The 15936-nt window shown below is 42.4% G+C and overlaps 1 protein-coding gene and 1 pseudogene across 1 annotated transcript; both read left to right on the top strand.

Moving 5' to 3' along the window:
- Positions 1-1620: 1620 nt before the first annotated feature.
- LOC123397431 lies at positions 1621-2104 on the top strand. Its single transcript, XM_045091964.1, has one exon. The coding sequence runs from the start codon at positions 1745-1747 to the stop codon at positions 2102-2104; it is 360 nt and encodes a 119-aa protein (XP_044947899.1). The 5' UTR covers positions 1621-1744.
- LOC123395127 lies at positions 2080-3560 on the top strand (annotated as a pseudogene).
- Positions 3561-15936: the final 12376 nt, after the last annotated feature.

The raw sequence follows: 15936 nt of genomic DNA, 5'->3' as shown, positions 1-15936 counted from the left end.
TAAGATTGACGAACTCAGCACGGAAGCCTTCGTAGTTGACGGAAACGTCTACTTTCACTGAACGCATATCGTCGGAAGGCATGGAATAAATTCAAGAAAATACAAGAACCAATGTCAAATCTGAGATTTAAACTCTCATGAATAGGGGATACCACAATCTAGGATTCTCGGTGGCTATTACTTTTTACTATTCTAAATATTAACATTGTACATTGGGCCGCATTTTTTATGAGGAAAACATTCAACCTATTCATCAATTGTGAAAATAATACAAAGAACTTGCCACCTTCATCGCCCCTCCATCATTGGAGCCGGGAAAAACTTACAGTAAACACTCAAAAAGTTGTCGTGCTAAGGCTTAATTGGACCAGTGCACCAGAACAACAATCGTTGCTGATGAAGTGATAGGTAAATTTGATCTTACCAAAATTATCTTAATTACATGTTTGGTCTTGCCAATTTTTTACGTCAACATGAGATATTTATGGTCACGACATGAATATGCACCTAACCTTATATTGTAGGGAAAGGGACTATGATACATGGAGATGTTTCTTCAAAAAATATAAAAAATAATATTTGTCCCTCCCCCCTCCCCCCCTCCCCCGAGACTATTGTTGGAGTCTAACTTTGACCCCCCAACTCAGTAGTGATTGCATATTCATCCCTCAAGTGTCAAACCCATATAAGACTCTATGACAAACGATTTTTATAATGAAAGGCAATGAAATCTAGGTGGTAAGAATTTTATTTAAACAATATCTTGAAAATTTTGCTCACTTGAGAAAAATCGAGAAACAAATTTTACAACTCGCAAACTAAAATTCCAGTGAGTAAATTTTATATTTGGGTTTTACATGGAACTGAATGTTTAAATAACATTCAAATTAGCTAGGAAAACAAAAAATGAATTTTTCAACCTTTAATAAATTTTGTTAAAAAGATTGTTTTCTAGATATGTTTTTTGATAAATCTCAAGGTTTCATATTTTTTTCCTAAATAAATCACGAGGTTTGCCATCTACAAAAATAAAAAAATTGGTGTTGGTTAATGGACAAAGTTAATTGGAACAACGAGTTCTACTTTCGAAACTAGCGATACTGAAATTATACTAAAAATTTTCAATTCGTCAGCAGGTGGAAGATACTAAGAGCATTTTCAAGTCGCACTAAAAAACGCGTCCGCTCGTTAAAACGTCATTTTAACACGCATGGAACAGTTTCGAGCGCTTCAGCGGAAGAGGAAAGTTAGACGTGCGAGGGAAAAAGCGGCAAGGGCGCGCGCTAGATTTGGCGCGCGGCGTAGAGCGCCCCTATAAAGTGCAACACTCGCCACACGCCCTTTCATCGTATCAGTCGCCCCCTCGTCTCGCCACGCGCCCCTCTGCCTCATTTCTCGCTTCGCCGCCGTCGCGTCGCCGAGGAACTTCTGGTTACCGCGACGTTTGCGCGCGTCCCTCTGGCACGTTCTACGTCGAGATCCGATCTGGCGAGATGAGCCTCGGCCTCGACAATGTTCGACATCGCCGAAAAGGTCGCCGTACGATGCGTGTTTTGTGGTGCGCGTGCTATAAACAGAAATTGTCTGCGCCGCGCGATTGGGCGCGTGTTGGAGATCCTCTAATCGTAAACAGAGAGCACCACAGTCTCGAGTCTCGACCCGGCCCCACCCGTCGGATTCCCCAGCACCCGCCGCAGCAGCTCCAAAATTTCCTCATCCGAAACCCTCGCCGCATCCGCCCACCATGCCGCCGCCGCCGCCAGCGCTGCCGGACGAGCTCCTCGAGGAGGTCTTCTTCCGCCTCCCGCCGGACGAGCCCGAGTACCTCCTGCGCGCCTCCCTCGTCAGCAAGGTCTGGCTCTCCCTCCTCTCCGACCCTGGCTTCCATGCTCGCTATCGCGACTTCCATGGAGCTCCCCCCATGCTCGGCTTCCTTTGTTCCTGGCTCCCCAACTCCGTCCACAAGGTGGAAGATAACATCCCGCACTTCTTCCCCACCACCAAATTCCCTGCGCGCATTCCCGACGACGACTGGGGGGGCTTCCACTACGCTGCGTGGGACTGCCGCCATGGCCCCATTCGCTCGTCGTTTGGGACCCCATGACGGGCTGCCGGAGGGAACTGGACCAGCCCGGCCAGGTCGGCAGCAGCTATGCGGCAGCGGTGCTCTGCAGGGTGGCCGGCTGTGACCACCGTGCGTGCCACGCAGTCCCCTTCCAGGTGGCCTACATCGCTCGGCACACGATCGAAGAAGATGGCGAATGCTCTGCGAGCGCATGTGTGTCCTTGCCGATGACGGCTGATTGGAGCAAGCCGTGCTCTCATTCTCGTCTTGATAAGTGGGGCGAGCCGTGCTCTCCTCTTCATGTTGGGTCCCTTCCACTCTGGGACGAAATGGCCCCTGTCTTGGTGGAAGACGCACTTTACATCAAGCTCATGTATTTCCAAGATGATCCCATTGCAATTCTCAAGTACGACTTGGGATCTAACTGCTTATCACTCATTGATGCACCGTTGGCTGGGTCTATCCTTCGCAATGCCGCTATCCTCATGGCGATGGAGGATGGCAGTCTGGGGTTTGCACATGTGGACAAGTTAACCCTCCACTTGTGGTCAAGACAGAGGAGCTCCGACGGAATTGTGTCATGGACTCAACGCACAGCCGTCAGTCTTAGTAACCATCTCCCCATTGAAAATCCCAATGAAAGACTTAGACTGATTGGATCTGTGGAGGGCAGTGATATCATTTTCGTGACCATGGGCCTTGACATCTACCAGCTTAATCTCAAGACATTTCGGTGGAAGAAGCTGCAAAAGAGAGAAAAGCTTCGTGCTTTGTTTCCGTACATGAGCTTCTACAATCCACAAGGTATATTTGTACTATATGTCCTCTCATTTTTTATTCAGGAACAACTCTTATGTGATACTCCATATTAGTTAGTAATGCCTAATCAGATTGAAAGTTATATTTGAAATGCGGCCGAGCAAACTTTGAGTGCTATGTAATTACAGCTAATTATGCTTACTAATTGGCAATTTATATAATATCCTATCATCTCCTTTTTGGAATCACACTGATAAATTTATGCTTGCAGAAAGAGGGATCCCCGGTGATGTGGCGCATTGACAATGTATGGTTGAGTATGCTTGCGTAGGAGGCCAGTCTAATCGACAACAAATTGGAGGCTACAAGGGTCGTCACTATCTAGTACCCCCTCCGTCCCAAATTATAAGAGCATTTTTTATACTATGATAGTGTAAAAAACGCTCTTATATTTTGGGATGGAGGGAGTAGTTGGTTTTGGGCAGTGGTGCTTGTTTCTCATACTGTTGTTGGCTTTTTCCACTAAGCTTATAATTTCCCAGTCAGTACCTGTAGCTACATGTGTAAGTGTATAAATGGGTTATCTTGTAATGGACGCCCAGTTTCTTGCAGCGTCAGCTATATGCTCTGATGTCAGTAGCTATGTCTACAGTTTGCTGTCCCAACTCTGATCCATTCTTTAAATTCATCTCAAAGGATGTCCCATTAATGAGAACATACCCAGAGTTAGTGGTTCTGTTTCCCAGTAGATGATATGATGATAAATTCTGCATGTTGGCATGCTGATGTGTCCTAATTAATATTGTAGATTTAATTAGTGTTACCTGAAAGTGTTGATGATCAGATGTTGATGACTGACCATCCTCAGGGAGCTACCATTAAAACTGACTTGAACATTGCAGGGTTTAAGTTTGTTGCAGATGCTCCTGGAAGAAGTCCTCTCTGCAACCTGTTGTAGGCTAGCAATCGGCATTTGCAGAGAGCAGGATGATCATAGGATTAACGTCATGATCATGGCAAGTTGTGCTGCTGTCAGCTCTCCTCTTCAGGTAGAACCAAACGCTCTTCTCATTCCAATGGAGGTTGCAAAGTTAATCCAGATTAAGCAGGCATTAGCTAAAGCTGCAGATTCAGGTGACCTCCGTTCCAATCCAAGGCACTGGGAAAATTCAGTTTGATCTTGCAGAGTTCTTCTAGGCTTAAAATGATATAGTTGGACACACGATTCATTCCTGTCTCAAGAGAGAAAAATATTCTAAATGGATTTGGGTGCCTAAAGTTTCCATCTCTACCCCTCATGCTTCGAATTCTACGCCTTCCCCCACAGAGCTCATCACCCTCCTGTCCCCTCTGATACCACGGCCGTCGCACCCTCCCCTGTCTTCTCTCACATCGCCGTCTCCTCTGCTACCAACCACCTCCATTGCCATGGACAACTATCCTCTGAACCCAGTGCCGTTCCTCTCGTCCGGATTCGCCGTGGAACCTGGTCCGGCTGACAGAATCGTGAGAAGTGGCATGGTGGTTGGGCCATTTCCACCCCTCAACCACGACTTCCTGGCGATTGCGGAGGCAAGCCACTACGTTCCTCTTCATCGTCGCGCAGCCATCCGAGCTCAGATAGAAGGTTTGCTCCATGAAGCTCAACTATTCACTACTAAATCTTCTGATCATCCACTGGGTATTGGGATCTTTGGATTTGCGGATGCTTTTTTGAGGGATACTGCCATTGCTCCCCCCCAGAACTTGAGGAAGAGGACCTCCTCATCACATTTGTACCTCACAATGAAGCCTTGAATCGCCGCAGCACTACCTTTGGTCCTGAACTTTGGATTATGTACTTTGGTTTTCCTTATCATTATCAAACAGAGTACTACATACAGAAATCCCTAGGCGGTTTTGGTGCTCTCGTTTCCTGGTATAACCCGAGACAGGATAGAAGGTTTGTTCTGCTCAAAGTGAGAGTTCTCAATATGCGATTAATCCCTAAGAGTTTTGTAGTTTGGCAGCTAGGAGGGGCTAGAGACTGCTGGACTGTCCAAGTTACTATTTTGCATAGCAATGACTGGAATGGATTATTACCTGAAGTTCTTCCTGCAGGGGAGGAACCACCTCCTCCTGATGGCAACCCACACCCCCAGTTTGGCCCTGAACTAACTGCTGAGCAACTGTATCAGTAGCAAGTGTATAACTGGCTTGTTCAAAATGCATCTCAGCCTCATGTGGTTCCTCCAGCTAATGTAGCCCCACAGCAGCAAGATCAGAATAATGGATGGGGTGTGTGGCCAGCTTCACCTCCACAGGCACCACAATTACCTCCATACCTGTATAATTTTCAAGCTTGGCTTGCTGCTTAGGGACTCCAAGTGCAAGATGGTTTGGTTCCTGAGGATAACATCTCAGATAGTGCCTCCCAAGCATGGAATGATGCTATCTCTTACTCCAATAGTTCTGGTAGCACAACTATTTCTGCTGGATCCCTGCCTCCACTAGTGATGCACTCTCAATCACTTCAGCAGCAACATTCTGAGGGCCTTTTGAGAATCTCTCTTGAAGTTCATAATGAGGGCATCCGTTTTGGCTTATCTGAACATGGAGAATCAGTGCTCACCTTGTTGTTAACTGATCCAGCTCCAAGGCAGCAACTGAATGATTTCATCTTTAGGGCCATAAAACCTCTCTTAGCTTCTAGAGGACCTTGGAATAATGGATATGGATTTAAGCATGAATGCCTGAATGTGGAATTTGCAGTGGCTCTTGGAAAGGATGGTCTGATCTTTAGCAACACCTGTTCTACACTCCCCATGATCAGCTCATCATCTGCTGTTGTGATAGAAGCATTATCCCCTGAGCAACCACTATCACCAACTATAGAGCAAACAACTTCATTGGTGGAAACAGAGTACAACATGGATCAAGAGCCACCAGTAAGCAAGATCCCTCAGAAGAACAAAGGCAAAATGAAGTTTCAAGTGGACACTGCTAACCTTCGCCGGAGCCTGCGTTCAAACAAATATGATGGTTTTAAGATTCCATCCATGGCAGAGGGTAGGATCAATAAGTCCAAAGTTAAGCCCAGGGTGATTCCTAATATTGCACTACACGATGCTGACCGTGCCCTGACGATTGAGATACCCCCACCTACTGCCATTAACACAATGCAAGCTATTGGGACACAGCTCTGTGCCATACCTGAAGCAGAACTTGCAGCTAAGGAGCTCCTTCGCGAAGAACCAGGCCCTGAAGATGACCAAGCTTAGGCTTGTGCTTGAGATACCACTTTTATCGTTTTTATGGTGCTTTTGAATCGTTGGAATGTCTTATGTTGGAACATTCGTGGTCTTAATTCTCCCAAAAAACATCTAGCTCTATCGAATGTTATTCGTGACAGCGGCTGCTCTATTATTTGTTTACAAGAAACCAAAATGCCGTGGTTTGATGATAATGCCTTACGTTCCTTGTGTCCCAAACACTTTGATAAATTTGCCTATATTCCCTCCAGAGGTGCCTCTGGCGGGCTAGTCACGATTTGGAACAACACTATGTTTATAGGAGATACGTTTGTCGAAGAGGATTTCGCTCTAAGGGTTCAATTTTCATCGACGCAGTCAACACATACATGGAAGCTACTGAATATATATGGCCCCTGCCAAGGGGAACAACGCGTTCGTTTCACAACCTGGCTCTTTGATCTTAATATTGATGCATCCGAGGACTGGCTGATCCCGGGGGATTTCAACTACATTAGGGCCCCGGCAAACCGCAATCTACCCGGAGGTGATATTCAAGACATGTTCACGTTCAAGGAATTCATCAGCGAACAGGCGTTAACAGAGATCCCAATCAAAGGCCGAGCCTATAAATGGTCAAATATGCAGCAAAACCCCCTACTAGAACAGCTAGACTGATTCTTTACCTCTCTGAATTGGACCACTTCCTTTCCCAACACCTTGGTACGTCCCTTGGCTCGCCCTGTCTCAGATCATATTCCCTGCTCAGTAGAGATTCAAACAAACATCCCACGAAACAAAATCTTCCGCTTTGAAACCTACTGGATTGCTCACCCAGGATTCATGGAAACGGTATCGCAAGCATGGAATAAACCCATCAAACATGGTAGGGATAATAATGCGGCTGCGATAATTTGTCAGAAACTTAAGGCAGTAAGATTTGTGCTAAAACGCTGGAGCAGGAGTATCTCCCGCCTAAAAGTAGCAACTATCAACACCAACAAGACATTGCTGGAGATAGATGCCATCGAAGACAAACGAACTCTCACAACGCCAGAAAGAAACTTCCGGCGCATTCTCAAAACTCACCTTCTCAGATTGCTGCAATATCAGAAAGACTACTGGCGCAAGAGATGCACGATCAGATGGATCAAGTTTGGGGATGAAAATACCAAATTCTTTCAAACGGTGGCGGCTGAACGTTATAGACGCAACTATGTGGCCACGCTCAAAACTGCAGAAGGAGTCGTGGTTGAGACACATGCAAACAAGGAGATTCTCCTATTTGACACCTACATAACAAGGATGTGAACAGCAAGATCACCGGACATAAGATTTGATTCTAACGCAGCTACGGCGACAAGGGGTCGATTTTGAAGCTCTTACTGTCCCCTTTGCAAAAGAAGAAATTGATGCAGTAGTTAAAGAGATGCCAGCTGACAAATCACCAGGGCCGGACGGTTTTAACGGTGCCTTTCTAAAAGCTTGCTGGCACATCATCAAAAAGGACTTCTATGATCTCTGTGATGAGTTCCACCAAGGTAGTCTCAACTTAGAATCTATCAATTATGGACACATCACGCTAGTCCCGAAAACGGCTTCGCCTGAGACAGTAAACGGCTATCGTCCCATTACACTGCTTAACTGCTGCCTCAAGATGATCACCAAGATACTAGCACAGCGGCTTCAGAAAATCATTCTACAGATTGTGCATCGAAACCAGTACGGGTTCCTCCGTGGTAGATCTATTCATGATTGCTTGGCATGGGCTTTCGAGTACATTCACCAATGCCAAAGCTCCCGAAAGGAGGTGGTTCTTCTTAAGTTGGATTTCGCTAAAGCGTTTGATACGGTTGAACATTTGGCCATGATCACCATCATGCAACATATGGGGTTTAATTCAAAGTGGATTCAATGGATCAAATGCATCTTCTCGTCAGGGAAATCATCGGTGCTACTGAATGGCATCCCTGGTAAACAGTTTCCCTGCAGATGTGGAGTAAGACAGGGAGACCCTCTCTCCCCATTGATTTTTGTACTGGGACGATCTCCTTCAAACTGAGATTAACAAACAGTTGAATCTTGGCCTATTATCGCACCCCATTGATCCTAGAGGTGATGCCGCATTTCCAGTAATCCAATACGCCGATGACACCATCATCATCATGCCGGCGTGTCCTGTCCAAGCTGCGAGAATGAAATGAATATTGGACGATTTCGCCACGACTATCGGTCTCAAGATTAACTATCAAAAATCAACCTTAGTTCCTATTAACATGACGCCGGACGGCTGCAACACCATCATCTCGATCTTTCGATGTACACAAGCAACCATGTCATTCACCTATCTAGGGCTCCCGCTGGGTACGTCTAAGCCCACTGTCTTGGACATGACGCCGCTTGTCTATAAAGCAGAGAGGAAAATCACAGCTGCCATGTCACTGATGTCGCATGCGGGCAACTTAGCTTTGATGAACTCACTCATCACGTCGCTGCTTGTGTTCTCAATGGGGACTCTCAGAATTTCCCCGACAATCGTACAACAATTTGATAAGATCCAGAGGAGGTGTGGAGGAAAAAGACTGCGGATGGGTTTAAGAGCAATGCCCTAGTAGCCTGGGAATCAGTTTGCCGCCCCAAAGAAAATGGGGGCCTGGGGGTCTTGAATCTCAAGCTACAGAACGATGCCATGCTCCTGAATATGCTACACAAATTCTACAACCAAAGGGAAATCCCATGGGTATCATTGATTTGGAACACACATTACAGTGAAGCAATACCCCATGCGTGAGATCGGTGTGGCTCCTTTTGGTGGCGAGAACTAACTAAACTTATGTCGGTGTTCCGAGGGATAACACGAGTCAGGGTTAACAATGACCTTTCGTCGCTCTTTTGGAAGGATGAATGGAACAATGACGTCTATGCAGAAAAGTTCCCCCGTGCCTTCTCCTTCACTAGAACTGAGGATGCTTCGGTTCAGACCTTCCTGGGGACAAACTCGCTGCAGGAAGCCTTCTCACTGCCGCTGTCGGAACAAGCGCATGAAGAGCTCAAGGTGATGCAGCAGGAAATTAGAGGTGTGCGACTAAACCCTAGAGGAGATGACTGGGTATGTGCCTGGGGAGCTGACACTTTTACAACGGCAGCGTACCGTCGGTTCTACTTCGGAGGAGCCACGGTTCATGCGGCGTTTAACTGGCTGTGGAAAACAAAATGTGTCCCAAAGATTAAGGTGTTCGGATGGTTCTTGCTAATGGACAGGCTTAACACGAGGAATATGCTCAAACGAAGGCATTACAACATCGGGTCTACTTTGGACTACATGCTATGTGACCAACACGTGGAGGAAACCCTTGAACATCTCTTCTTCGAATGTCGTTTTAGCCAATGCTGTTGGGATATGCTAAACATCAAATGGTCGGATCGACGACATAGGCTGGAGATACTGCAACATCAGAGGGCGGCGCACCCCCAAAACATGTTCATGAAGATTTTCCTAGTGGCGGCCTGGAGTCTATGGAAGGAAAGAAATAACAAGTGCTTTGAACATATAACTCCCTCTCTGGGGGCTTGGCGACGTAGATTTGTTATAGACTTCTCCAACCTTAGATACCGAGTGCTTGCTAGCAAGGTGCAGATCATAGATAACATTGTTGCAACCCTAGCTGACGCCTCCTAATATGTAGCTCTTCCCTACCCACCTCCCCCCCTCCCCCCCCCCATGTATATGTGTAATTGTTGACTTTATATATACATGCAGTACGATCATTTCCTACTGTCTTACATTAAAAAAAAAGGATATATCACATCGCTAGAGATTGTATTGTCCAGCAATCCATCAGAAAAATTTAGAGAGTAGCCGGTGAAAGGGTTTTCTTATAATGAACCTCTAATTTCGTGCAGCATCAGAGATGTGCTCGGTTGTTTATATAGACAGTAGCTTAGTCCTTCCACTTTCAAAACTCTACAGTTCTCTCCTAGCTCTGATCCATTCTTTCAATTCATCTCAATGGATGTACCATTGCTGAGCAGACGATGAAAGTATATCCAGAGTTAGTGGTTCTGTCATCCAAGAATTGTCCCTAAATTTGTTTATGATGGGTTGCCAGAGTGACTGAAAGGTGGCTCGGAAATTTAGACAGTAGTGGGTGAATTTGTTTTCTTGTAATGAACCTCTAATTTCTTGCAGCATCAGAGATGTGCTCTGTGTTCTAGAGACAGTAGCTTACTCTTACCATTTAAAAAACTATACAGTTTGCTCTCCCAGCTCTGATCCATTCTTTAAATTCATCTCAAAGGATGTCCATTGCTGAGCTGAGCAGATGTTGGGAGTATATCCAGAGTTAGTGGTTCCGTCATCAAAGAATTGATATAATGATGGTTTCTGCATGCTGGTCTGCTGATGTATTCTAATTAGGGCATGTTTGGTTTCAAATAAGTCACCAATTTATAAGTTGAAAAGTATAAAAAGTGACTTATTTTGCCAAACAGACCCAACTTATAAGTCACCCCAACTTATAAGTCATAAGTTGCTCCATCCCAACTTAAAACTTATAAGTCATCCACTTTTGTGTGGGTCCCACCACCTTTTGTGTGGTCAGGTGACTCAGATGACAACCAAGCAGACGTGACTTATAAGTTACTGGTTTTAAGTCACCTGACTTATTGAAGCCAAACAGGCCCTTAATCTTGTGGCTTTAATTAGTGCTACATGTCACCCTAGAAAAGATTGGTGCTACCTGTCAAGTGTTGATGTCACTGCAGGTGTTTTTATTAAGCAATGTTGCTGAAGAGCATAGCATGGAAATTGAATTTTTAGTCAAAAGTATTATACATATTTTTATTGCTTCAGAAGGTCCAAAAAAATCTAGTCTACAGGATATGGGGCTGCATGGCTGCTTGAAGATCTCATACATATTTTTATTGCTTTAGTAGGTCCAAGAAACGTACCCCTCTGTAAAGAAATATAAGAGCGTTTAGATCACTAAAATAGTTATATAAACGCTCTTACATTTGTTTACGGAGGGAGTATTTGTTGAATAGTTTTGGCCTAGAGTGGACATAATAGTAGATTAGGATGCCCGTGTAGTGGGATGGGATATCCATATGTTATTATGCAGTGATCAGCAATTCAGTATTGGAGGCAGCCCCTGGGCTCGGCCAGCAAGATCAACTGCCAGGAGCAACGATAGATGTTGATGATTGACCCCCTCTGGGAGCTACCCATTAAAAGTTTAAAACTGACTTGAACATTGCGGGTTTAAGTTTTTTTTTTTTGCAGTTACCTGTCTGAACTTGCTGCGTGCATTGGAATCTACATTTGCAGAGAACATGATAGGATCAACATCATGATCATTGCAAACTGTGTGCTGCCAGCTCTCCTCTTAATGCACTAGTACACTTGCAACATGCTGCATCTCACTGGAGTCTTCCTTGTCTATCATCAATCCATAGGCATGAAAACCAAATGGCGGACGCATTGGGTCAAATTCTTCTCATACTCACCTTTCCAGTACTCTATAGTGTCATTCACACCCACGTAATTGCCTCTCAAGCCTCAAAATGTTTAACTTATTCAGTATCAATTTTGAGATTTTTTTTGCCAAATGTTTGTCTAAATTATTGTGAACTTTAATATCATAGAAGTTTATTAGCATTTTTGGAATATTTATTTCTCCCTGTTTTTTTATTTTCTTATTTTCTCCATTTGTATGAAAGTCTCGCCATCCAAAATCCAGATGCTTTCTACCTTGCATGAATCCAAATAAACCCATCAAATAGTGCGGTGCAAGCTTAGATTTTGACAACTCTCCATGAACGGAAAACATATACAGTGACCAATAAGCATCTATATTGGGTTTCGACTTTTTTATTAGTTTCTAAATATTTTTATAGAAACTAGCACAAATGTCGATGCGTTGCAATGGGATAAAAAATGTTCCATGTACCCACACCATCTTATACTAAAAGGAAAAATGTTGTAAGACTTGAGAATAAGGATGTAGGGTCGTGGTAGATATAGAAAGAACTTTTGAACATATGCAACGGTAAGATAAGAACTTTTAAAAATCCATTCAGAAAACTGAAATTGTGATGAAGTTGTCACGGGCTCACGGCCTGGTTTGCCTCTATCATTATATGAATCAAACACTACAAAATTCATAAACTGGATACAATAAACAAAGTGAAAATTTGGCATTATAGCTTTTATCATAATTTATCCAAATATTTCTGCACATGATTTGCAAATAATCTAAATATTCCTAACCACAGGCAAACCTTTTTATTTCAAGGTATAAGGCCAGATGATCAATGTTTTTCACACTGCCAAAAGTACCAAGCCCAGAACTGAAGAACCACATCCTCAAAGTGAGCATTTTCTTAAGGTTTAGTCAGAAGTGCAAAGACCACACAAAAGTGAATATGAAAGGAATGTACTAGTAGCTTGAATAGGAAATAAATCTACTTTCAACTCGGCTTTCTCTTCCTCCTGTGATTGCCATAGCGATGTCTATTTCCCGGAATTAATCTCACAAACGGGATACATTACTATTAATTATTGATTCTCATGGCTGCTTATTAATTATAAATCAGAGACCTATATAAATTGGTAGAACGCCATGTAAAGAAGCGAGGTGGTACTATTTAACATGGTAAAACCTTAGTCCGGTTGGGTACAACCTGCGAGCTTCACGCACAACGTTGGGAGTACGACTCCATGTGAAGGGGAGCTCCTATTCGCCGCGCGCTGCGGCGAAAGGTGGAGGCTTCACACAGAGTCGACGGACGGCTAGGCCGGCCCACCAAGCTATACCGTGGGATGAAAAATGAAAGCAAAAGGTGAAGGATATCGTGATGCCAGGATTCAAACGCAAGACTTGTTGCTTACGACTATGACCTCATATCCACTACACCAGACTAATTTTGTTGTTTATATCACAGCACGTCGCCTAAAGAATTAACGTAGCGAGTTTAAATCAGATATTGTGACCCACCAGAATTAAATACTGTGGTGATATTTTTTCCCCAAAAAATGTAATTTTTTAAACCTATATTTGTAAAATCTGCAAGCATTTTTTCCCCAAAGAACAGGAACTTAGTTTAAAAGTTGAACAATATTTTGATATTCTGAATATTTGTTGAAAATACTGAAAATTTCCTTGAAATACCGAACATTTTTTGAAACTCCTGAATTTGTTTAAGTTATGAATGTTTTTGCAAAAAATGACAAATATTTGAAATTTAGAATATTTTATTAAAAAGCAAAAACATTTCTCGAATTTGAAGAATACTTTTAGAATATTTAAAACATTTTTTCAAAACCTCAAACATTTTTTGAAACTATAGAACATTTCTATAAAAAGAAAAAACATTTTCGAATTTGAAGATAAATTTTTGAAAATCTCGAACAATTTTGGAAAATTCAATACACCATGAAAGACCCATCAAATCATGACATTATAAATAAAAGTAAAACACACTTTATCATCTTCCCCACCCGCCAAACTAAATATTTCATCAATTCTAAAATATAAAGCTATTGGTTTTTTAAAATGTCAAATGTCTCTAAATTTGACCAAATTCAGAGAAAAGTACGGACATCCACAATATTTAACAAAAAGAGCATGGAAATACATTTCAGGATGAACCTAATCATACCAACTTTAAAATAGGAATTTTCATATATTGCTCCACAAATTTGATCAAACTTAAAGTGATTGACTTTTAAAAAAAATACACTTTATAATGTAAAACAGGATGAGTAATTCAATAAAAAACTCAAAGAGGCAACAAAGCACGCTTGACCCTTCCAGTATTTACCTATTAATAAAGCACCTATTGCTTATGTGGTACGTCATTAAAATTGCCCCTAATGTTGTATTAAATTACCCACTATGCCATCCATAAGTGGAGGAAACGATTCGATTTTCGAATCTGTCAAAGTCACCGTTCGTATCAGTACTTAAAAGGGATGGCGAGACCTTCGAAAGCAACAATAACTAGCTTGGCCTATTGGCTTTTGTGCCGCTACTCCATCCAGGAATCCCAGGTTGGGATTCCTGAACCAACACCTTTTTCATCGGATTTTCTGTTTTATTATTTCAATTTGTTTGTTGCCTTCTTTTAATTAATTCGGAACTTTTCAAAATTCCAATTTCAAAAGTTTGGAGTTTTGAAAAACTGTTTGCATATTATAAAAGAATTCACAATTTCCAAAAATATATTCAGAAAATATAGAACGTTCATGATTTGAAAATGATCAACACCTTTTTCATCGGATTTTCTGTTTTATTATTTCAATTTGTTTGTTGCCTTCTTTTAATTAATTCGGAACTTTTCAAAATTCCAATTTTAAAAGTTTCGAGTTTTGAAAAACTGTTTGCATGTTATAAAAGAATTCACAATTTCCAAAAATATATTCCGAAAATATCGAACGTTCATGATTTGAAAATGATCATGTATTCAAAATATAGAAAAAATGTTCAGGAAATCATAAAATGTCTAGAAATTCAAAAGAAGGATCAGGAAATCAGAAATAGTTTGCAGAATTCAAAATTGTTTATGATTTTCAAAAAACAGTTTGCATATTATAAAATAATTTAGAAAATCGACAAATATAGTCTGGAAAGTATAAAATGTTTCTTATTTCAATTTATTTTTCTTCTATAAATTAATTCAGAATTTTTCAAAATTCTGTATTTTAAAGGTTTTGAGTTTTGGAAAAACGAATCGTGAAATCATAAAATGTTTGGTAATTTAAATAAAGTTTCAGAAAAACATAAAATGTTCACGGAATAAAAAATGTTGATGATTTTAGAGAACTGTTCCGATATCGTAAAAGAATTCACAATTTCGAAACATATCCATGAATTCAAAGAAAATATGTGTGAAATTTTATAAAATGTTACAAAATTTGATAACATGGACACCGGGCCCATCATCAACGAGGATGCCAAAAAAATAAGTTGTAATATGATCGACCATCGTGGTAAAATAAAAAAATAGAGAACGCTCATATGTCAGGATATTGAGCCATATCTATTTGGCTACAACGTAATATTTTTATTTACCGTTGCAACGCACGGGCATATTTGCTAGTGTTTAATTATGCACAGAAGTACGGTTACGATTTCTCTACACAGCACTTTGGAATCTGGCCCCTCTAACCAACAAAGTTTCATGCTTATTCCAGGAAACCGTCGCAGTATCAATAAATTCACTAACCCATCTTGGTGGATTATCACTTATCTGAGTGATCGGCAGCAGCAAGCCATCATGCGGAACCCAGCTTGTGTGCCATATATCAATTGACAGAAAAGGGCCATCATGCGGGACCCAGTTTGTGTGCCATATATCAATTGACGAAAAAGGGCCATCATACGGAACCCAATTTGTGTGCCATATATCAATTGATGAAAAAAGTTTTCCCCGCTTTGTATTACAAAGTAACCAACCAAAACATTCCATGATAGGTGTTAGGACGAAAATAGCTAAATCATGTTCAAAAGAAATTGAAAAGAAATACAAAAGAAACAAATGCCGACACCGGCGTATTGACAGAAAACACAAAAGACTCGCGACCGCTGCGTCCACCAAGAGTCTTCCATTAAGCTTCAGGACTCCGAAGCGCCGGTACCCATCAACACCTCTAAGAAGGAATGCGACGATGACGACGCTGCTGCCAAGGGTTTCCTCCGGTACCCGATGAGGCGCGAGGAAGGGTAGTCCCGACGCCCTTCAGGAAGGTTCGGCGACACTCGAGGGTGTCACCGCATCAGTATCGGCCGGCCCAAGAGGGGTTTCCCCCGACCCCAACCTGCACCTCGGGCACTCCCGAGTGTGCCACCAAATCAACCGACACCCAGCACCAACACGGTTTTG

The sequence above is a fragment of the Hordeum vulgare genome, chromosome 5H (assembly GCF_904849725.1).
Source record: "Hordeum vulgare subsp. vulgare chromosome 5H, MorexV3_pseudomolecules_assembly, whole genome shotgun sequence".
Taxonomy (NCBI): Eukaryota; Viridiplantae; Streptophyta; class Magnoliopsida; order Poales; family Poaceae; genus Hordeum; species Hordeum vulgare.
The sequence above is the reverse complement of the archived record's forward strand: the minus strand, read 5'-3'. Positions and strand labels throughout refer to the sequence as shown.

Coding starts and splice junctions, on each gene's coding strand:
- LOC123397431 (XM_045091964.1), top strand. CDS start 1,745: ATGCCGCCGCCGCCGCCAGCGCTGCCGGACGAGCTCCTCGAGGAGGTC.